The 24,801-nt window shown below is 37.7% G+C and overlaps 1 protein-coding gene across 3 annotated transcripts in view; it reads left to right on the top strand.

Moving 5' to 3' along the window:
- The window catches only part of MNS1 (meiosis specific nuclear structural 1), an 85,792-nt gene that overhangs the window by 34,240 nt on the left and 26,751 nt on the right, over window positions 1-24,801 (top strand). For all 3 annotated transcript variants that reach the window (XM_060150509.1, XM_060150517.1, XM_060150501.1), the window contains 2 exons: window positions 8,004-8,131; window positions 24,169-24,271. In XM_060150509.1, coding sequence (XP_060006492.1) covers window positions 8,004-8,131; window positions 24,169-24,271 — 231 coding nt within the window. The remainder of the gene's footprint in view (window positions 1-8,003; window positions 8,132-24,168; window positions 24,272-24,801) is intronic.

The following is a 24,801-nucleotide window of genomic DNA, read 5'->3' as shown; positions in this document are numbered from 1 at the left end:
CTATTTGCTTCCTCAGTGGTTCCTTTACTTTGTTCCCCTATCTCTTATATTTCCTCTAAATGAAAGTTAACCCTAAGGGCAGGATTAGGTTTAGGTACAACTCTTTTGGCTGTGACTCCATGGCAGTGCTATCCTTGATATCTTATCCCACCAGCAGGCACATACTGGTGCTGATGTTGATGCTAATGTTGATTAGTGGGTTTAATGAGACAGCCTGGTTCCTCCATTGTAAAGATCCCCATCAAACTTTAATCTTTGGTTTCACCAATGAATCTTTTTCATTATTAGGGGTTGCAAAACACTGATTTTCTAATTTTGTTGTTACTTTCACATTTAATTAGCTGCAATTCCTCTGTAAAGAACTTTCTCTCATCAGCTAGCGTAATTTGGTACCCTGAGATATAGTTTTTACTGGAAAGGGAGATAAATAATTTTCAGAGTAAGAATTGGTGCCCTAGTCACTTCCATTGGTGTATGCCTATGTTGCTTTTTAAAATTTTATTTTCTTGAGCTTTGGACTTTTTCCCTTAAAAATTTTTTTTTTTTTGGAGTCATGGGCCTTTATATACTTGAATTAATTGTATTTATTATTCTTTTTCATGCTCAGATTGTCCTACATTTGGCCAGTGGATGCCCTTTTATTGCTTCTGTGTCCTTTTGACAAGGCTCCCTTTATTTGTGGTAGCTTTCTTGGTTTTTGTCAGAATACGGTGTTACAGGCTAGGGATGGTTAATTTTACGTGCCAGCTTGACTGGGCTGGGGGGTGCCCAGATATTTGGTCAGCCATTATTTTGGGTGTTTTTGGATGAGATTAGCATTTAAATTAATAGACTGAGTAAAGCAGATTTTTTTTTTTTTTTTTTTTTTTGGCTGTATGCGGGTCTCTCACTGTTGTGGCCTCTCCCATTGCGGAGCACAGGCTCCGGACGCGCAGGCTCAGCGGCCATGGCTCACGGGCCCAGCCGCTCCGCAGCATGCGGGACCCTCCCGGACTGGGGCACAAACCTGTGTCCCCTGCATCGGCAGGCGGACTCTCAACCACTGCGCCACCAGGGAAGCCCGAGTAAAGCAGATTTTGAACTGAAACAGTTCTTACTGAGTCTCAAGCCTGCCAACCTTCAGACAGAAACTACACCAGTGGCTCTCAGGCCTTTGACCTTAGACTGGAACTAAACTTTTGGCTGGCTTCTGTCTCCAGCTTTCCAACTCACCCTGCAGATCTTGGGACTTGACTGCTTCCATAATTGCTTGAGCTGATTCCTTATTATATTGTTTCTGTTTCTCTCGAAAACCCTAATACAAGGTTCATCTTGTAAATTTCTTGCTTCATACCTGGTATTGGCCATTGTACCAAGGAGTTCTATTATCATTTAGTGGAGACAATTTTGGGTTTAGATATGCTTATTACTCTTGGGTGTTAGATATGCTTATTATATTGGTTCCAGGTCTTTTCAGCAGATAGAACTTGGACATATGCATATTTTTAACTTTTTGAGATAAGTTTAGTTTTACAGAATAGTTGCAAAAATAATACCCTTGACCTGACTTCCCTTTATGTCACCGCTAACTTAATCATAGAATAATTATCAAAATGAAGAAAGTAGCCTTGCCACAATACTGTTAACTAAACTGTGAGATTTATTCAGATTTCATCAGTTTTTCCACTAACACCTTTTTGTTGTTGTTGTTGTTGTTCCAGTATCACAAATTGCATTTAGTTGTCAGGTGTCCTTAGTCTCCTCTAAGTCTCCTCCATTCTGTGAGTTCCTCCCTTTTTTTCTCTTTCATGACCTTGACAATTTTGAAGACTATAGTTCATTTGTTATATTAGTTTTCTGTTGCTGTGTAACAAACTTCCACAAACTTAGTGGCTTAAAACAATATCCATTTATTACCTCACAATTTCTGTAGGTCAGAAGTCCAGGCATGGTGTAGCTGGATTGTCTGCTTGGTCTCACAAGGCTGAAATCAAGGTGTTGCCTGGGATGCATTCTCATCTGGATCTTAGGGCCTCTTCTCGGCCCGTTTAAGTTGTCAGCAGAGTTCATGTTCTTGTAGTTGTAAGCCTGAAGTTTTCATCTCCCAGAGGTTGCTGACATTCCCTGCCACGTGACCCTCTCTACACATGCAGTTTACTTGCTTTCTGGTACCACAAGATGTTCCAGGCTCAGCTTATTCTTCCCTTGCCTTGGAATCAACCAGTTCTCTAAGAAGACTTGGTTCCTTTTATTGGAAGATGGTATTTAGAAACCAAGGTCTGAATGATGGACGTGTTCATTGTTACTGGGGTTTTACTGCTCTACTCCCTCTAGGTGGAAAGAACTAGAAAACAAACTAGAAAATAACCATACACACACATCTGTGTTTACATTTGTGTGTCTGTCTATCTGCATGTATTTATTAATTAAAAAAACCCATGAGCCTGAGTTGGTACTGCTGACTCCAATCTGCCACCACAGGGGTCATTTTAGTCTTTCTCCTTTCCTTATTTATAATTGCATTCTCCCAACAAAAAGAAAGCTGGCTCTCATTATCTACAGTATATTTATTTATTCTTTCAACCCTAGAATACAAATAGCTTCAGAATTGCTAACCTGCACCCTTGTGAACAACAAATTTACTAACTACAATACAGACTTAGGTACAGTTCTTTGTGTCCTTAGCCTTGCAATATCTAGTCAAACTTTTTTCCAAAGTTACTTATGTCCACTCCTACCTATCTCCTCCATTGTGGTTATTTGATTGATTTTTGTTTGGTTGGTTTTTTTGACTGATTTTTAATACATTTAATTTGTTATAGTCTGCATTCCATTGTCCTCCCCAGTCTGATTGATTGTCCTAATCAATCTGATTGATTTCTTTTTTTTTCTAATGTTGAAATAATTACATATCCTTGGGAAGGTGCAAAGATAGTGCAGAGAGGTCCACTGTGCCCTTGGGCAGTTTCCCCCCAACGGTTATGTCTTATACAACTGTAATATAATATCAACCCTGTAAAATGTCATTGCTATGTTATGCGTATATATTTCTGTGTCATTTTATTACATGTGTAGATTTATGCAACCACCACCTTATTCAAGATACAGAACTAGGGCTTCCCTGGTGGCGCAGTGGTTGAGAGTCCGCCTGCTGATGCAGGGGACACGGGTTCATGCCCCGGTCTGGGAAGATCCCACATGCCGCGGAGCGGCTGGGCCCGTGAGCCATGGCCGCTGAGCCTGCGCATCCGGAGCCTGTGCTCCGCAATGGGAGAGGCCACAACAGTGAGAGGCCCGCGTACAGCAAAAAAAAAAAAAAAAAGATACAGAACCATCACCACCAAGACCTCATTCATGCTACCTACCCCATTATTGTCACACACTTCCTTCAAACCCCATAATGACTGGCAATCACTAATTTGTTCTCCATCTCTATAATTTTGTTATTTCAAGAATCTTATTTTTTAAAAAAGATGTTATATAAACAGTCCTGCATGTGATTCCATACATATGTGGAATCATACGTCTATAACCTTTATTTATTTTTTAAAACATCTTTATTGGAGTATAATTGCTTTACAATTGCTTTACAATGGTGTTAGTTTCTGCTTTATAACAAAGTGAATCAGCTATACATACATATATATCCCCATATCTCCTCCCTCTTGCGTCTCCCTCCCACCCTCCCTATCCCACCCCTTTAGGTGGTCACAAAGCATCAAGCTGATCTCCCTGTGCTATGCGGCTGTTTCCCACTAGCTAGCTATTTTACATTTGGTAGTGTATATATGTCCATGCCACTCTCTCACTTCGTCCCAGCTTACCCTTCCCCCTCCCTGTGTCCTCAAGTCCATTCTCTACGTCTGTGTCTTTATTCCTGTCCTGCCCCTAAGTTCTTCAGAACCATTTTTTTTTTTGTCTGTAACCTTTAGAATAGGCTTTTTTCACTCCACATAATGCTCTTAAGATTCATCCATGTTGTCGGATGTGTCAACAGTTGATTCCTTTTTATTATTAAGTAGTAGTACACAGTATGGATGTACTAGTTGATTTCATTTTAAATTTGCATATTATAAAATTCATTCTTTGTTATGTACAATTCTATGGATTTTAGCAAATGCAGATTACTGTTTCCACCATCACAATGTCATACAAAGCAATCCATCACACCAAAAGTCCCCTCATGCTTCTCCTTTATAGTCAACCACTCACACCACCCCCCAATCCCTGGAAACAATTGATTTCTTTTTTGTCCAATAGGTTTATCTTTTCCATAGTATCATATAAATGGAATTACGTAATATGTCACCTTTTGGGTCTGACTTCTTTCACTTAGCAAAACAAATTTAAGATTTTGTGTTGTTGCATGAATCATTCATTTTAACTGCTGAATGGTATAGTAGTATTCTATTATATGGAGGTACCACAGTTTGTTTATCCATTCACAGTATGAAGTAAATTTGAGTTGTTTCCAGTTTTGGGCAAATGTGAATAAAACTGAATACAAACTTTTTTATGAACATAAATTTTCATTTCTCTTGGATAGATATCTGATAGTAGGATGGTTGGGTCATATGGTATGTGTAAGTTTCATTTTATAAGAAACTGCCAAATCATTTTCCAGAGTTACTGCACTACTTTGCATTTCCTCAAGTAATGTATAAGAATTCCAATGGCTTTGTGTCCACAGCAGTACTTGCTGTTGCTTTTTGTTCATTGAAATTTTTATTGAGATAATTATAGATTCATATGAAGTTGTAAGAAAAATACATAAAGTTCCTATATATCCTGTACCCAATTTCTCCCAATGGTACATCTTGCAAAAGTATAGTACAATATCACAAACAAGATATCAACAGTGATGCAATTCACCAGTCTTGTTCAGATTTCCTCAGTTTTATTTGTGTGTGTGTGTGTGTGTGTGTGTTTAGTTCTATACAGTTTATAACACGTGTAGCTTTGTATATATAATACCATAGCGAAGATCCAGAGGAGTTCCATGATCACAAGGATCCCACGTTTTGTCCTTTTATGTGCATACCCTTCTCTTTCTTGTCTATCCCTACCTCATCCTTAACTGTAGAAATCACTAATATGTTCTCCATTTCTATAATTTTGTCACTTAAAGAACATTACGTGTACAACTCATCAGTAAAATGAGCAAAGGATTTCAATAGCCATTTCTCCCAAGAAGATATACAAGTGAGCAATAAGCCCAAAAAGCAATGCTCAACATCATTAATCATTAGGGAGATGCAAATCAAAACCACAGTGAGATAACCACTTCAGACCCACGAGGACTGCTGCAGTTGGAGGGAAAAAAAAAGGAAAATAAGTGTTGGAACCCTTGTACATTGCTGCTGGAAATGTAAAATGGTGTAGTGGCTGTACAGAACTGTTTGGTAGTTCCTCAAAAAGTTAAGCATAGTTACTATATTACATAGCAGTTACACTCCTAAGCATATGACCAAGATAATTGAAAATCTATGTCCACACAAAAACTTTTACACAAATGTTCATAGCAGCATTAATCATGATAGCCAGATAAGTGGAAACAACCCAAATGCCCATCAGCTTGTGAATGGATAAGCAAAATATGTTATATCTGTACAATTGTATATTATGCAGCCATAAAAAGTATGCATTACTGATATGTACTGCGACATAGGTGAACGTTGAAAGCATTATGCTAAATGAAAGAAGCCAAACACAAAAAGGCCACATATTGTGTGATTTCTTTTCAATGAAATATCTAGAATAGGCAGATTCACACAGATAGGAAGTAGATTAGTGGTTGAGGGGTAAGTGGAATGGTGAGTGACTGCTAACAGGTATGGGGTTTCTTTTTCGGGTGATAAAAATGTTCTGTAATGTTAAAAACTTACATCCACACACAAAACTGCACATGGATGTTTATGGCAGCTTTATTCATAATTGCCGAAACTTGTAAGCAACTAAGATGTCCTTCAGTAGGTGAATGGATAAATAATCCACAAAATAGAATATTATTATTCAGTGCTAAAATAAATGAGCTATCAAGCCATGAAAAGACATGAAAGTGAAAGAAGCCAATCTGAAAAGCTATATAATGTATGATTTCAGCTATATGACATTCTGGAAAAGGCAAAACAATGGGGTTAGTGAAAAGTTCAGTGGTTTCCAGGGGTTTTGGACAGGGTGGGATGAATAAGCAGAACAAAGAGGATTTTTAGGGCAGTGAAACTGCTCTGTATGATATTGTAATGGTAGGTATATATGTCATCATACAGTTGTTTAAACCCATAGAATATATAACACCAAGAATGAACAGTAAGGTAAACTATGGACTTTGGGTGTTAATGATGTGTCAGTGTAGGTTTACTGATTGTAACAAATGTCCCTTCTGGTGTGGGATGTTGATAGGGGGCTGTGCATGTGTGTGGGCAGAGTGTTTATTGGGAACTCTGTTCTTGTCAGTTTTGCTGTGAACCCAATACTGCTCCAAATAGTAGTCTATTAAAAAAAAAAAGTTCTGGAACTAGGTAGTGGTGTTGGTTGCACAACATTGTGAATGTACTAAAAAACTGCTGAGTCGTGAATTGTGAAATGTGAATTTTATGCTGTGTGAATTATGTTTCAGCTTTAAAATAGAACATGTTCCAAGAACATTATATAAATAGGATCAAACAGTATGTAACCTTTTGGGATTGGATTTTTTCACTCAGCATAATTCCTGGAGATTCATCCAGATTGTAGTTTGTATGAATACTCATTCTTTTTTGTTGCTGAGTGGTGTTCCACAGTATGGATATACCACAGTTTATTTGACCATTCACCTGTTGAAGGATGTCTGGGTATCTTCAGTTGGGTATTTTGAATAAATCTGCTGTAAACATTTGGGTACAGGTTTTTTTAATAAACATAAATTTTCATTTCTCTGGGAGAAATGCTTAAGAGTACAACTGTTGAGTTGTATTGTAAAATCTATTTTCCAGAGTAGCTATACCATTTTACATTCCCACCCAGTGAATAATGCTGTTTCTCACCAGCATTTGTTTTTGCTGCTACTTTTTGTTTTAGCCATTCCAGTAGGTATGTAGTGATATATAATTGTAGTTTTAACTTGAATTTCCTGATGTCTAATGATATTGAACATCTTTTCATGTGCATATTCTTTCCTAAATACAGAATTTAATCAAGTCTCTAGATCTTTCTACCATTTTATAGGAAATACAAAAGAGAAACAAGATATCCTGGTGAAGCAATCAGTCGAATTCAGAATGTGAGACATTCTGTGGGACATATGTCCTAATTTCCACAACAAATCAGTGTGCTGGCGGGGGGTAGTCTGTGAGGAGACTGTTAAAAAATAAAAGAGACTTAATAGAAATCATAACTAGATACAATATATGGACCTTGTTTGGATTTTGATTTGAACAAACCAAAAAAAAAAAGATCTTCGAGACAGCTGGGGAAATCTAAATATGGAAAAGTTATTAGACCTTACTAAGGAATTATTGTTAATTTATTTCAGTTTATTGTATGGTTATATAAGAAGAAATTCTTGTCAGGTAGAGATCAATATTGAATTATTTACATGGTAATGATATATCTAGGATTTGTTTTTAAATACTCTAGTAAAAAAAAATATATATAGGAAAAAGTGGGAGTGGAGTGGAAGAGTAGAGAAAAAAGATGGGCAAAATACTGATAATTTTTGAAGGTGAGTGATGGCTACCTGAGGGAGTGTTTCAGTATTCTTCTTACTTTTGGTGATGTTTGAAAATTTCCATGAAAAAATGTTCAGAAAAAAAAAATTCAGATAAAATGTTCAGAAATTTTCCATGATAAAATGTTCAGAACATTTTCCAGATAAAATGTTCAGAAAAATTATTTATTGAAATTATATTTTGTATTTTAAAACATAAACAGTTGACTGCTCAGAAGGTACTTGTAGTTTTTTGCTATAAAACAAATTCAACCTTAATGAAAAAAAATCTGGTTCTGGGGGACAAATGACTAAAGTTATTTATTTTTTTATTTAGGCAGAAGAAAACAAAAGATTGAGGGAGCTCCAGCTTGAACAAGAAGAAAAATTAGCTATGGAATTGGCAAAACTTAAACATGAAAGTCTAAAGGATGAAAAGATGAGGCAACAAGTAAGAGAAAACAGGTATCTTGGCTTCCAAAAATTTCATTTATTTAGTCTTTTTGGCCACTTAAAAAATTTTTTTTTTTTTGCATTAGGTCCTTGGTTATCTATATTAAATATAGCAGTGTGTACATGTCAATTCCAAAGTCCCAATCTACACCTCCCCTCTGCCATTCCCCCCTGGTAATCATAAGCTAATTCTCTGAGTCTCTGAGTCTGTTTCTGTTTTGTAAATAAGTTCATTTGTATCATTTTTTTTTAGATTCTGCATATAAGTGATATATGATATTTGTCCTTCTCTGTCTGACTTACTTCACTTATCTTTAAACTTTTATGTAATGCTTAGCATCTGAGAGTGAGATTTCTTTCTTTATGTCATTGTACTTAGTTAATATTTTGACTAGAAATACTGCTTTAAATCCTATATATATGTTCATCTGAGAAAAGAGGTAATATTCTTAGAAATACAGTGTTAATATTTAAGGTAAAAATCAGTATCAATTCCCTCTTCTCTAAAGATAATTTTTAAAATGACCTCTTATAAAAAATAGACTCATGAATTCTACTTATAAGAAAAATCTTAGGTGATACCTAATTTAATTTTATGCCCCTACATAAATTTCCTACAGTATTTCTGGAAGGTGGCTGGTCAGCTGTGGTTTAGCACGTCTAGTGACTGCCATAGGAACTTTTTCATTCAGCCCTATCTTTGAATAAACCTTTTTTCCCTATTGTTTCAAAATTAATTTCCCTGTAATATACAGGCATTTATCTTAGTTCTGCTATCTGATTGAAAAAGAAATAAATTGAGTTTTTCTTTAGGACATCTCTTCATATTTATGAATCCACTAAACATTTCCTTCTGTAAGTTAAATGTCCCTTATTCCTTCATTTGTTCCTCAGATAACATGATTTCAAGCTTCTTTACCATCCTGGTTCTCTTCTGTAGATGTAATGTAGATTTTTAGTATTCCTTAACAAAATATTGCCCCCACAATTATGTGTAATACTCTAGGGTACTGTTTATTTAATTTTTTAAAAAATATTTATTTATTTATTTGGTTGCACCGGGTCTTAGTCGTGGCAGGCAGGCTCCTTAGTTGCAGAGCACCGGCTCCTTAGTTGCAGCATGTTGTCTTCTTAATTGTGGCATGTGGGCTTCTTAGTTGTGGCATGTGAACTCTTAGTTGTGGCATGCATGTGGGATCTAGTTCCCTGACCAAGGACTGAACCCAGGCCCCCTGCATTGGGAGCACGGAGTCTTATCCACTGCACCACCAGGGAAGTCCCTAGGGTACTGTTTAGTACTCCTAATAGTGAGACTATTAACCACATTGTTCTAGAATATGTTTCTTAATGTTGCCTAATATAGAATTACTTTTCAGTGGCAGCCTATCACACTATTGATTAAAACTCAGACTAACTAAATGCCCATTCTGTACTTATGTAGTTGAATATATTAGGAATTTACTTTGATAGTTGTTACATTTTATCTTTAACTGAGCAAGGCTTCTATAGAATATTATATAACCCATGGATGAGCTCCAGAGGTTTTGAGCCCATTAAATTATATATGTATGTTTGGCAAATGTACCCATGTGTATTTTTCTGTGTCCATAACTTTTATCACATTCTGGATTACTAATTCTTAGAAGAAAAAAAAAGATTTAAAATTGCTGCTAATGTCTTCATATTGCTCTAGTCTCAAACTATCTTTTTTGATCTTAATTCTGCAATTATTGTTAGCTATCACTCACACTTTTATGTTTTCTGAAGATGAAATAAATGTTTCATATATCTTTGTCTGATTCACTGATAAAAGATTTAAATATAGGACCTTTCTAGCAACTGAAGGCTAGGTGATTCAGATAAAAGCTCCCTCTCAGAGAAGACTGTCTAGAGAAAGTAAAATAATAAGATATGGGAGAGGAAGGAAACCAGAATGGTGAGCCTGGCATTTGTAGCTGCATTTCTCCTGGAAGTTTCTGCAGATGGCAAAAGTATGGCTGAGAGTAAACAAGTGAAGCAGAGCTTGGCCAGTAAGCATATAGTAAGGTGTTCAACATCATTCTACACGCTGTATGCTTAAGAGTTGTATACTTTGGTGTATGTTTTACTTTAATAATCCAGAATTTAATTAGATTTTATTAGATAGAAACAGATGAAGAGATACTGTGCAGTTTAGTGGAAAATATCCACAATAAGCATAGAGAGACAAAAGGGTAGAAAAATACAAAAGAGAACTTAAAAGAGATAAGGGCTGTGCTGGAAAGTGCTACCACAGGCGTCCCCAACCTCTGGGCTGTGGACCAGTACCGGCCCACTCCCTTTTAGGAACCAGGCCACACAGCAGGAGGTGAGCGGCGGGCAAGTGAGTGAAGCTTCGCCTGCCGCTCCCCATCGCTCGCATTACCGCCTCAACCATTCCCCCCACCCCTCACCCTCCGTGGAAAAATTGCCTTCCACAAGACCAGCTGGTCCCTGGTGCCAAAAAGGTTGGGGACCGCTGTTCTACCAGATGTATAATTTTCATTCTGGTAGTAGAAATGAAAGTGGATGATGCAGAAGCAGTATTCAAAGAGATACAGTCTGAGAATTTCAAAAATAATAAAAGGCATAAAGCCACAAAGACACAGTAAATAATTAAAAATACATCATGCTCATCCTAGTCAAACTTCAGAAATCTAACAATAAAGAAAATCATAAAAATCACAAAAGTAGCCACACAAAAACGACTACTGCCTTCAAAGGAGCAACAGTGAGAAGTATGACTGAACTTTGAGCAGCAACATTAGAAACTAGAAGACTGGATTTAAAGGACTGAAAGAAAATTTAGTAATCTATACATTGTGGAAAGTTTCTTCAAACATAAGGCAAAAGTCATTCTTGAGTATTCTTTCAAATAGAGTATGTTTCCTCTCAGCAGTGTCAAAACTGCTAAGAGTTTTTAATTTTGTGCATAAGCCGTGGTAAAATTTTGACTGACGTGCAGAAATGGACCATTTTCTGATCAGTGTATTCATCTGGAAATTGGCAGGTCTAAATTGAAGGAAATGTTTGCTGTGGTGCTTGAAATGTATCCAAAGTAATTAAAAATCACCTATATCATGATTAGGCTCTTTAAACTTAAAAGAAATTAATTTTTAAAACCCAGGGTAGGGCTTCCCTGGTGCCACAGTGGTTGAGAGTCCGCCTGCTGATGCAGGGGACACGGGTTTGTGCCCCGGTCCGGGAGGATCCCACATGCCGCGGAGCGGCTGGGCGCATGAGTCATGGCCACTGAGCCTGCGTGTCCGGAGCCTGTGCTCCGCAACGGGAGAGGCCACAGCAGTGAGAGGCCCGTGTACTGAAAAAAAAAAAAAAAAAAAAAACCCAGGGTAAATTTTTAAAAATCAGTGAAATTTATTTTGAAAATAATTGTTCAAGTTCAGAAGTCATGAGACTCTTTTGTATTATTTAGAACACATGATTTTTTTAATCCAAGAAAATATTTAAAAGACAATCTAATTTTATTATAACTTTTAACTGGAGTTGAGAAACTCACTGTCTAGTTTTATTTTATTTATTTTTTATTGGAGTAAAATTGCTTTATAATGTTGTGTTAGTTTCTGCTGTACAATGAAGTGAATCAGCTATATGTATCTCTATATCCCCTCCCTCTTGGGAATCCCTCCCACACCCCACCACCACCTATCTAGATCGTCACAGAGCACCGAGCTGACCTCCCTGTGCTATACAGCAGCTTCCCACTAGCTCTCTATTTTACACCTGGTAGTGTATTTATGTCAAACCTAGTCTTCCAATTCGTCCCACCCTCCCCTTCCCCCCCATGTCCACATGTCCATTCTCTACGTCTACATCTCTCTTCCTGCCCTACAAATAGGTTCATTTGTGCTGTTTTTCAGATTCCACATATATGTGTTAATATACGATATTTTTTTTCTCTTTCTGGCTTACTTCACTCTGTATGAGAGATTCTAGGTCCGTCCACATCTCTACAAGTGACCCAGTTTCGTTCATTTTCATAGCTGAGTAATATTCCATTGTATATATGTACCACATCTTCTTTATCCATTCATCTATTGTTGGACATTTAGGTTGTTTCCATGTCCTGGCTATTGTAAATAGTGCTGCAGTGAACATTGGGGTACATGTGTCCTTTTGAATTATGGTTTTCTCAGGGTATATGCCCAGTAGTGGGATTGCTGGGTTGTATGGTAGTTCTATTTTTAGATTTTTATGGAATCTCCATACTGTTCTCCGTAGTGGCTGTGTCAATTTACATTCCCACCAACAGTGCAAAAGGGTTCCTTTTTCTCCACACCCTCTCCAGCATTTATTGTTTGTAGATTTTTTGATGATGGCCATTCTGACTGGCGTGAGGTGATGCCTCATTGTAGTTTTGATGTGTATTTCTCTAATAATTAGTGATGTTGAGCAGCTTTTCATGTGCCTCTTGGCCATCTGTATGTCTTCTTTGGTGATATGTCTGTTGAGGTCTTCTGCCCATTTTTTAATTGGGTTGTTTGTTTTTTTCATACTGAGCTCCATGAGTTGTTTATATATTTTGGAGATTAATCCTTTGTTAGTTGCTTCATTTGCAAATATCTTCTACCATTCTGAGGGTTGTCTTTTCGTCTTGCTTATGGTTTCCTTTGCTGTGCGAAAGCTTTTAAGTTTCATTAGGTCCCATTCGTTTATTTTTGTTTTTATTGCCATTTCTCTAGGAGGTGGGTCAAAAAACATCTTGCAGTGGTTTATGTCAAAGAGTGTTTTCCCCTAAGAGTTTTATAGTGTCCGGTCTTACATTTAGGTCTTTAATCCATTTTGAGTTTGTTTTTGTCTATGGTGTTAGGAAGTGTTCTAATTTCATTGTTTTACATGTAGCTGTCCACTTTTCCCAGCACCACTTATTGAAGAGGCTGTCTTTTCTCCATTGTATGTTCTTGCCTCCTTTGTCATAAATTAGGTGACCATATGTGCATGGGTTTATCTCCAGGCTTTCTATCCTGTATGATTGATCTGTATTTCTGTTTTTGTGCCAATACCATACTGTCTTGATTACTGTAGCTTTGTAGTATAGTTTGAAGTCAGGGAGCCTGATTCCTCAGCTCCGTTTTTCTTTCACAAGATTGCTTTGACTATTCGGGGTCTGTTGTGTTTCCATACGAATTGTAAAATTTTTTGTTCTAATTCTGTGAAGAATGCCATTGGTAGTTTGATAGGGATTGCATTGAATCTGTTGATTGTTTTGGGTAGTAGAGTCATTTTCACAATATTGATTCTTCCAATCCAAGAACATGGTATATTTCTCCATCTGTCTGTATCCTCTTTTTGCATCTATGTTCATCAGTGATATTGGTCTGTAATTTTCTTTTTTTGTAGTATCTTTGTCTGGTTTTAGTGTCAGGGTGATGGTGGCTTTGTAGAAAGAATTTAGGAATGATCCTCCTCCTGCAATTTTTTGGAAGAGTTTGAGAAGGATAGGTGTTAGCTCTTCTCTAAATGTTTGATAGAATTTGCCTGTGAAGCCATCTGCTCCTGGACTTTTGTTTGCTGGAAGATTTTTAATTACAGTTTCATTACTTGTGATAGGTCTGTTTATATTTTCTAATTCTTCCAGATTCAGTCTTGGAAAATTGTACCTTTCCAAGAATTTGTCCATTTCTTTGTGGTTGTTCATTTTCTTGGCATATAGTTGTTTGTAGTAGTCTCTTAGAATCCTTTCTATTTCTGTGGTGTCAGTTGTGATTTCTCCTTTTTCATTTCTAATTTTATTGATTTGCATCCTCTCCCTTTTTTTCTTGATTAGTCTGGCTAAAGGTTTATCAATTTTGTTTATCTTCTCAAAGAACCAATTTTTAGTTTTATTGATCTTCGCTATGTTTTATTTATTTCTGTTTCATTTATTTCTGCTCTGATCTTTATGATTTCTTTCCTTCTGCTGACTTTGGGTTTTCTTTGTTCTTCTTTTTCTAGTTTCTTTAGGTGTAAGTTAGATTGTTTATTTGAGATTTTTCTTGTTTCTTTAGATGAAATTGAATTGCTATAAACTTCCCTCTTAGAACTGCTTTTGCTGTGTCCCATAGGTTTTGGGTTGTGTGTTTTCATTGTCATTTGTTTCTATGTATTTTTTAATTTCTTCTTTGATTTCTTCAGTAATTTCTTGGTTGTTTAGCAGTATACTGTTTAGCCTCCATGTATTTGTGTTTTTTACAGTTTTTTTCCTGTAATTGATTTCCAATCTCATAGCATTGTGGTCAGAAAAGATGCTTGATGTGAGTTCAGTTTTCTTACATTTTCCGAGGCTTGATTTGTGACCCAGGATGTGATGTATTCTGGAGAATGTTCCGTGTGCACTTGAGAAGAAAGTGTATTCTGACACTTTTGGGTGGAATGTCCTATAAATATCAATTAAATCTATCCAGTCTGTTGTGTCATGTAAAGCTTGTGTTTCCTTATTTTCCATTTGGATGATCTGTACGTTGGTTAAGTGGGGTGCAAAGTCCCCTACTATTATTGTGTTACTGTCGATTTCCCCTTTTACGGTCGTTAGCATTTACCTTATGTATTGAGGTGCTCCTATGTTGGGTGCATAAATATTTATAATTGTTATATCTTCTTCGTGGATTGATCCCTTGATCATTTTGTAGTGTCCTTCTTTGTCTCTTTTAACATTCTTTATTTTAAAGTCTATTTTATCTGATATGAGCGTTGCTGCTCCAGCTTTCTTTTGATTTCCATTTGCATGGATTATCTTTTTACATCCTTTCTCTTTCAGTCTGTATGTGTCCCCAGGTCTGAAGTGGGTCTGTTGTAGACTGGTCTTGTTCTTGTATCCATTCAGCCAGCCTGTGTCTTTTATTTGGAGCACTTAATCCATTTACTTTCAAGGTTATTACTGATATGTATGTTCCTATTACCATTTTCTTAATTGTTTTCATTTTGTTTTTGTGGGTCCTTTTCTTCTCTTGTGCTTCCCACCTAAAGAAGTTCCTTTAGCATTTGTTGTAAAGCTAGTGTGGTGGTGCTGAATTCTCTTAGCTTTTGCTTGTCTGAAAAGCTTTTGATTTCTCTGTCAAATCTGAATGAGATCCTTGCTCAGTAGAGTAATCTTGGTTGTAGGTTTTTCTCTTTCATCACTTTAAGTATATCCTGCCACTCCCTCTGGCCTGCAGAGTTTCTGCTGAAAAATCACCTGATAACCTTATGGGGATTCCTTTGTATGTTATTTTTTGCTTTTCCCTTGCTGCTTTTAATATTTTTTCTTTGAATTTAATTTTTGTTAGTTTGATTAATATGTGTCTTGGTATGTTTCTCCTAGGGTTTATCCTGTATGGGACTCTCTGCACTTTCTGGATTTGGGTGACTATTTCCTTTCCCATGTTAGGGAAGTTTTCCGCTATGATCTCTTCAGATATCTTCTCAGACCCTTCCTTTTTCTCTTCTTCTTCTGGTACCCTTATAATTCGAATATTGGTGCATTTAATGTTGTCCCAAAGGTCTCTGTGATTGTCTTCAGTTCTTTTCATTCTTTTTTCTTCTGTTCCTTGGCAGTTATTTCCACCATTCTGTCTTCCAGCTCACTTATTTGTTCTTCTGCCTCAGTTTTATGTTATTGATTCCTTCTAGTGTATTTTTCATTTCAGTTATTATGTTGTTCATCTATGTTTGTTTGTTCTTTAGTTCTTCTAGATTTTTTTTTTTTTTTTTTGTATTACGTGGGCCTCTCACTGTTGTGGCCTTTCCTGTTGTGGAGCACAGGCTCCGGACACACAGGCTCAGCGGCCATGGCTCACGGGCCCAGCCGCTCCGCGGCATGTGGGATCTTCCCGGACCAAGGCACGAACACATGTTCCCTGCATTGGCAGGCGGACTCTAAACCACTGTGCCACCAGGGAAGCCCTCTTCTAGATCTTTGTTAAACATTTCTTGTATTTTCTCAATCTGTGCCTCCATTCTATTTCTGAGATTCTGGATCATCTTTACTGTCATTACTCTGAATTCTTTTTCAGGTAGCTTGCCTATTTCCTCTTCACTTATTTGGTCTTATAGGTTTTTACCTTGCTCCCTCATCTGTGACAGTTTTTCGTTGTCTTATTTTATTTTATTTTTTGATGGGTGGGATTGTGTTCCTGTTTTACTGGTTTTTGGCCTGAGGCTTCCAGCATTGGAGTTTGTAGGCTGTTGGGTAGAGCTGAGTCTTGGTGCCGAGGTGAGGACCTCGGGGTGACCTCACTCTGATGAATATTCCCTAGGGTCTGAGGTTTTCAATTAGTCCAGTGGTTCAGACTCGGAGCTCCCACAGCAGGAGCTCTGACCTAACCCTCTGCTCATGAACCAAGATCCCACAACCCACGTGGGGCGGCAAAAAAAAAAAAAAAAAAAAAAGGAAGAAGAAGAATAAAAGGAGCAGAACAATAACAGAGTAAAAAATAAGATTAGAAAACTAACAGATATGTTAGAAAGAATAAAAAAATAAAAATATAGATGAAACAACAACCAGAAGCTAAAACAGAACTACAATAGTAAAAAAGAGGAGAGGAAAGAAACAAAAAAAAGCCAGAAAAGGCCTTGGCTATGTGGGGGGTTGGGGCTTAGGCAGGGGTGGGGTTTATGTGGTGGGCATGGCCTATGCTTAGGACCCACAGGGCGGGAAAAGACCCTGGGTGGCTTGTGAGGCTTAGGCTCAAGGCAGCAGGAGGGACCCAGGAGTGCCTCTGGCCTTGGAGGTCAGAGCACCAGGTCCAGGACCCCAGCAGGCTCACTGGGCCCTAGTGGGTGGGGGGAATGCAGGGTGCTTTCCCCCGCATCCTCCGATCCTAGAGGTCCCCTCCCTGTTGGCCTCTCTTCTTCTTTCCCCTCACCTCCCTCCTGTGCCCCTAGGAGCCACGTGGCCAGAGGGAGCCCCAGAAGGCAGGGGACCAGACCTGGAAGCCCAACAGGCTTCCCGAGGCTTAGTGGGTGGGGGAAATGCCCTCCGCCCCTCCCCTATTCCTCCAATCCCAGAGGGCCCTCCCATCTGCCTCTCCTCCTCTTACCCCCCTTCTCCCTCCATCCTATGCCCCTAAGACCCTCACAACCCGACAGGGCCCGGGAGAATGGAGGACCAGGCCCGGGAGAATGGAGGACCAGGCCCGGGAGCCCAGCAGGCTTCCTGGGCCATAGTAAGCAGGGGAAACACCCTCCATGCCTTCCCTGATCCTCTGATCTTGGAGGGCCCCTCCCTGTCCACCACTCCTCTTCTCTGCTCAGCCCCGCCCCCCATCTCCCTCCTATACCCCTAGGACCAACGTGGCCCGGAGGGGGCCTTGGAAGGCGGAGGACCCGGCTGGGGAGCCCGACAGGCTTCCTGGGGCCCGATTAGGCAAGGGAAACTCTAGGCGTGCTCCCACTGATATCTGAGCCCCTGAGGGTCCCTCCAGGCATGGGAACCCCTCCCCGCTCCCAGCCACCACTTCTCCTCCCCCCTCACTCCCCCCACGTCCTACCCATTGCTCAGGGGGTACTTCTCATCTCCTTGGGCGTCTAGGTCCCCCACCAGCGTGTGGCAGGCGCCCTAGTTGTGGGGAGACGTGAACTCCATGTCTTCCTACACCGCCATCTTGACTCTGCCCCCACCACTGTCTAGTTTTAGAAATCCTATTTTAATTGTAGCATTAATAATTATAATTAGTTGTACAATTAGTTATAATTATTTACAGTTATTACAACTAATTGTATAATTATGACCATACAATTTATAATTATTAAATAATAGCAATTTATATTTATTATATAGCTAACACATAGCTTTATGAAAGAAAAAATAAGTACCTTGTTTATAACTTGTATTTAAGTTCAGCAAAAACTATCTCAAAGAAGAGACAGTCTGCCCTTATTAAATGTACAACTAGTTCCTTGCTGATGCCAGCACTATTATATTACATTTCTGACTGATAATCAATATGTTAATTATTAAAATAAATAAGATGGCTTAAAAAAATAACATTTTCAGTCAAACAAAATAGAGAATTGATCACGATAACCCTGCATTAAAGGAAATACTAGCAGTTGTTCTTCAGGTAGAAGAATAAAAATGATCCCAACATTAATCTCAAAACTTCAGGGAGGAAAATGCGTAGTAAGTCTAGGTGAAATATGAATCTGTAAATCACTTATTGTAATGTCTTTGGGATTTAAAATATATAAATAGTTAAAAATGTAACAAACCATAACAAAAGTGAGGTAGGAAGTACATACATGGAGTTAAAGTGGTCAAGAATCTCTCATTGTTTGGTAAAAAATGGACAAATTTTATCAGACTTGAAACAAACATGTAATCTCTGTAATACAAATTTGGAAAAGAATATACAATTAACAAATTAATAGAGGGAAAAATGTGATAATAAAGAATGATGAGGCTGTGCAGAAAAGAGTTGACATAGCACACTTGAGGCTAATTTCCTCAGATAGCCCTGCTTTGCAAGTTTGTCCTTGGCTGGCATCTGGAAACTTGGATTTCAAGAAGGTTCCCACCACTCTATGATAAGAGTGCCTAATTGTTTGGAAAAACAGTATGGTTCATTCTGAACTCTGTTCCTTCTGGTAGTCGTAATTTTGGTACTTGGTAGGCAGAGGGTACATGCATGACTAGCCCCTAATGAAAATCTTGGGCCCTAAGTCTTTAGCGAGCTTTCCTGGTAGACAATTCTCACATGTTGTCACAACTTATTGCTGGGGGAATTAAGCGTCTCCTGTGTGACTCCACTGGGAGAGGACTTTTGGAAACTTGCAGCTGATTTCCTCTAGACTTTGCCAACATGCTTTTTTTCCTTGTCGATTTTGCTCTGTATTTCACTGTGATAAATCATATCCATGAGTATGACTATATACTAAGTCCTGTGAGTCCTCTGAGTGAGTGATGGAACCCAGTGTGGGGGTGGTCTTGGGGACTCCAAACATAGAGACAAAAAGAAGAGAAGAGAGAACACAGAACAGGTAAGACAAATAGAAAGAATATATTAAGATTGTAAATGTAACCCAACTATATTAGTAGTTATAATAAACATGTTTGAACCATTTATGAAAACAGACCATTTGTTATGCCAGAACAAATACAACAGATTTTTAACACATTTATTTCATACATAGTATGTTCTCTGACCACAGTGGAGTTAAACTAGATATACAGTAACAAAAAGACCCCAAAAAACTAGACAATCTTTGTATATTTAGATATTTTAAAATGTACTTCTAAATAACCCCAGGCTAAAGGAGCAATCAGAATTGAAATTAGAAAGTATTTTTAACTGAATGATAATGAAAATGCCACATAGTAATGGTTGTAAGATTGGAGTGACATCTGAGAAATGGTGTAGTAGGCAGCTCCAAGTTCCTGTCCTCCCAGTCAAACTAGCAGAAACTGTCAGAATCAACTTTGTAAGAACTCTGAACAACAAAGTTTTATAGCAACCAACTGCATGCTCAAACAAGAAAAAGGCAACTTAGCAATGGAAGCAAAGTCTTTAGTGTTTTTACTTTTCCTTGCTCCACCCCCTCCCAGCTATGAGGCAGTCTTGAGGACAGCAGCCCATAGAGTACCAGGCCCTGGTTCTGGAGGAAGAAGAGCAGATCTTATCTGCAAATTATTGTGTCTGTATATTCTAACCTACCTGGGAGCTACCTGAAGGACTGACACAATGTGCTTATCTGTGTTTCTCCTAATTCAGAACTCAGGCCAGAAAAGCAAATTGTATCTCTGGTAAGATTTAATTTCCATAATATATAAAGGATGCCTACAGTTCAACAACAAAAGACAAACAACCCAATTCAAAAATGGGCCTGGTACTTAAAGATTTCTCCAAAGCAGACAGTCAGTGGGCAATAGCACATGAAAAAGTACTCAACATTTGTTATTAGGGAAATGCAAATCAAAACCACAAGCAGATACCATTTCACACCTGGTAGGATAGCTGTAATAAAAACAATGGAAAATAAGTGTTGGTGAAGATGTGGACAAATTGGAAACCTCAGACATTGTTGGTAGGAATGTAAAATGGTGCACTGTGGAAGACAGTTTGGCAGTTCCTCTAAAAGTTAAACAATTACCATGTGGTCCAGCAATTCCACCCTTAGGTGTACGCTCAAAAGAATTGAAAAATTGAAAACAGGGACTCAATCAGATAGTTGTACGCCAATGTTCAATGCAACATTATTCACAATAGCCAAGAGGTAGAAGCCACCTAAGTGTCTATCAGCAGATGAGTAGATAAACAAATCGTGGCATATACTTACAGTAGAATATTATTCAGGTATAAAAGGGAATGAAGCGCTCATACATGCTGCAATATGGTTGAACCTTGAAAAGCATTATCCTAAGTGAAGTAAGCCAGAAACAAAATGATAAAGACTGTATAATTCCACTTACTTGAAATATCTAAGGACAGATTTGCAGAGACAAAAAGTAAATTAGCAGGGAAGGGAGGAATGGGGAGTTATTGCTTACATGGGTACAGCATTTCTTTTTGGAAAAAAAGTTTGGAAATAGTGTTGATAGTTGCCAAGCATTATGAATGTAATTAACACCACTGAATTGTACACTTAAAAATGGTTAAAATGACAAATTTTTGTTATATATATTTTACAAGAAAAAAATTCTAGGATTAAAAACCCCCCAGAACTTGTCCCATAAATAGCTAAAGCTATTCCTTGAGGATAGCTTATAATCTAAAATGACTATTAGAAAAGAAGACTCCATCTGGAATTATTTGAAAACAAAGAGAAAATTCCCATCTGGAGTGATTAAAAAATAATGTAGGATAAAGATAAGGTCAGAAATGAGCAATTTAGAATGTAGACATAAAGTAGAGTCAACAAAGCCAAAAATTGTGCCTTTAAAAAGGCCAATAAAATTGATAGTCCCTGGCAGGAATATATAACTGTAAAAGAGAACGTACAAATAACCAATTCTAGGAATAGATAGTGTGATATAACTGTAGATCGTACAAATGGGAGATCACTGTAGGTCATAGCAGGATATTGTGAACAATTTTATGCAAATTTGAAAATTTAGGTAAATTACTAAATAGCACATTTACCAAACTGACTAGCAGCAGTAGAAAGGGAAACTGGCTCTGCAGTGCCAGTTTTGTCATAAAATAAGTGTGCATATGTGCATGCATCTGTTTTTGCATTTTTCTATCCCATCCTTCCGCAACTGGGGTTCCATAAGAGAACCAAGTGTCACAGAAAGTTGAGTGATTGTATTTTTAATTTTCTCAAAGACAGTATATAGCTGGTATTATTTTAGATCCAGAGGAACCAAGTTAATTCACTGCACATAATAGATGCTTAAGGGCATTAGGGCTTAAAACTTGTAGTTGAGAAGAGCTGCTCTAGTCTATTCCATTGATCCATTTGTTCATCCTGTGCTAAAACTACACTATCTTAAATATTGTGGCTTTATAATAAGTATTCATATCCTGAAGAAGTCTCCAATTTTGGTCTTCTTAAAGATTGTTTTAGGGCTTCCCTGGTGGCGCAGTGGTTGAGAGTCCGCCTGCCGTTGCAGGGGACACGGGTTCGTGCCCCAGTCTGGGAGGATCCCACATGCCGGCGGAGTGGCTGGGCCGGTGAGCCATGGCTGCTGAGCCTGTGCTTCCGGAGCCTCTGCTCAGCAGCGGGAGAGGCCACAACGGTGAGAGGCCCGTGTACCGCAAAAAAAAAAAAAAAAAAAAAAAAAAGATTGTTTTAGCCATTCCTACTTTGCATTTCCATATACATTTTAGAATCACTGCAGGGCATTCAGAAATAGACATTTAAAAAAAATGATACTGTATCAATTAGATATCCATATGGAAGAAAATGAACTTGATTTCTACCTCACACCACACATAAAAATCAATTCCTGGAGGATTATCGTCTAAAAGTTAATGGTGAAATAACAAAGCTTTGAGAGACTAATACAAGAAAATGTATTTATGTCTGTGGGGTGGGCAACATTTCTTGAAACATGACACAAAAGTTACTGACAATGAAGAAAAAGATTGGTGGATTAGAATACTCTTCATCTGAAGAAACCACTGTGAGAGTAACTGCAGACTGGAAGGAGGTATTTGCAATGCATATAACCAACAAGAGACTTGTATCCGGAATATATAAAGAACTTTTGGGCTTCTCTGGTGGTACAGTGGTTGGGAATCCGCCTGCAAATGCAGGGGACATGGGTTTCAGCCCTGGTCCAGAAAGATCCCACATGCCGTGGAGCAGCTAAGCCTTTGTGCTACAACTACTGAGCCTGTGCTCTAGAGCCCGCGAGCCACAGCTACTGAGCCTGCGTGCACAACTGCTGAAGTCTGCTTGCACAACTACTGAAGCCTGCGTGCCTAGAGCCTGTGCTCCGCAACAAGAGAAGCCACCGCGGTGAGAAGCCTGTGCACTGTAACGAAGAGTAGCCCCCGCTCGACGCAACTAGAGAAAGCTGGCGTGCAGCAACGAAGACCTAACGCAGCCAAAAATAATAAGTAAATAAATAAATTTTAAAAGACTTCTATGCAACAATAAGAAGTAGACAAACCAGTATAAGGATGAAAATATTTTTTTAAATATTAAACAAGAACTTCATAGAAGTTATACAAATGAGTCAACATATGAAGAGGTCTCAGTTCCATTAGTAGTTGGGAAACATAAATTAAAACCCCAGTGATAAATTACATCCCCCAAAAGAATGGTTAAAATCTATGAAAAGACGAAAGTGTTGCTGAGGGTGTGGAGTGGTGCAAGTGCTTAGACACTGTTTATGAGAGTGTAAATCTGACAAAGCTTTGGAAAACTGCCATTATCTACTCAATTTGAACACAGCCTACCCTGTGACTCAGAAATTTCACTTCTAGGTGTATATCCAATGGGTATGGGTGCCCTTGTCCTTCAAATGAAGGTCGTTTATTTGAATGTTGGTTGTTTGCAACTTAATGCACATTTTTTTGTAGAGACAATATTATAAATTGATTGGGTTTGTATATTGGTGCATAATCATTAGTACCCAACTCTAACAAAAATCTTTGTAAATGTATCTCAAACTCTTAGTGGAATAAAATATGTAGACTAACCTAGAAACTTAATCCTCGTTTCTAACACTTTTTATGTAAGAAGGTAATCTTGTGTCATATACATTTGCACCTACAATGGTAAGGGCAAGAAGGACCCACACCATAATACCAGGAATATCTCTCTTCCCTTACCCCTTATGATTGTTTCTTTGTAGGTAGGGGGCACTTGTAAGTTGAGTTTATAGGTAGGTGAGTGCCTCTTTGTTCCAGTAAGAATTAACATGTACATCTTGGTGACATCTCAGGGCCCTTCCAACTCAGAATTCTCATATTCTGTCATATTCAGAATTATGACTGGCACAGTAAAATAAAAATTTTTGTATGGCATATTGTTTTCATTAAATTTAGGAGAGTGATAGATTAAAAAGTAATTCAGAGATTATCTGACGCCAATCCCCATTTTTTTTTAACAGATAAGTAAACAAGCCCAGAGAAGTGACCTAAACTTGCCCATGTTACTCCCTCTTCATCATCATCAAAAAATAGTTACCATATGTAGTAGAGTGTCTGCTGTTATACACATTAACTTATTTAATTGCCAAAACTACACCTTTTACAGATAGCAAAACCAAGGTACAAAATTTAAGTAACTTGTATAGGTTTAAACCTCTCCACTATAGTTATTCTTTTAGCCTAATAGCACTGGTAACTGGACAGAAATTTTAACCTATATTGATATAGCACCTTTTCTGAGCCAGGCACTGGCAGAAAGATTTTTAGTGATGATTATTGAAAATAAAAGGGTTGTTTTGTCTAGAAAAATTAATTACAATGTCTCTTTTCACATGCATTCTGATTTTTCTTGGGATGAATGGAGAAAGGGGTATTTTTTCAAAATATTTAAAAAATAATGTAAATATCTTTTATGCATTTAGAAAAAAATTCATTTAAATTGCAGATACATATTATTTTTAAAATGGTAAGAGATTCATGGTCCTCGAATTTAAATTTCTGTCTTTTTTAAAACAGTATTGAGCTCAGAGAATTGGAGAAGAAATTAAAAGCAGCTTACATGAGTAAAGAAAGAGCAGCTCAGATTGCTGAAAAGGATGCCATCAAATATGAGCAAATGGTAATCATGTTTCTGGTCATTATGTTTTCCATATTTTTAGCTTCATTTAGAAAACCAAAAATAGACCAATTTTTGGAAAATTGTTACAATCTATACAGAATTTACACTGTTAGATTTCTCAAATACTTTTATACTTTGCAGATCCTTAAGGTGTAAGAAATTATGGATATTGAGCTTTGTGTAATTTAATAGTAGAACCTTTCAGAGACAAAAGGAATTAGGTTGACGCTTAGAATGAACAGCTATATTCAGTAACTCCCAGCATTCTTGATGGTCTCTAACTGATTATTCTCTGACAAACCAATACAAGTTGTTAGCATAATCAGTGTATTTTAGAATGTTACTAAATTTTTAATTTTTAAAATGTTTTAAAAAATAAACTATAAGCAGGAAACTTTTCTGTTTCATAAATATCAATCTTTTCTTCTCATGTTTTCCTCTATTTTTATCCTCTTTTCTTACTCCTGACCTACTGTGCATTACTGGTAATAGTTACTCTTGGGCAAAGGAGTTTCAGACACATGCAGCAG

This window comes from Lagenorhynchus albirostris, chromosome 1, assembly GCF_949774975.1.
Source record: "Lagenorhynchus albirostris chromosome 1, mLagAlb1.1, whole genome shotgun sequence".
In the NCBI taxonomy this organism is placed as follows: Eukaryota; Metazoa; Chordata; class Mammalia; order Artiodactyla; family Delphinidae; genus Lagenorhynchus; species Lagenorhynchus albirostris.
The sequence above is the reverse complement of the archived record's forward strand: the minus strand, read 5'-3'. Positions and strand labels throughout refer to the sequence as shown.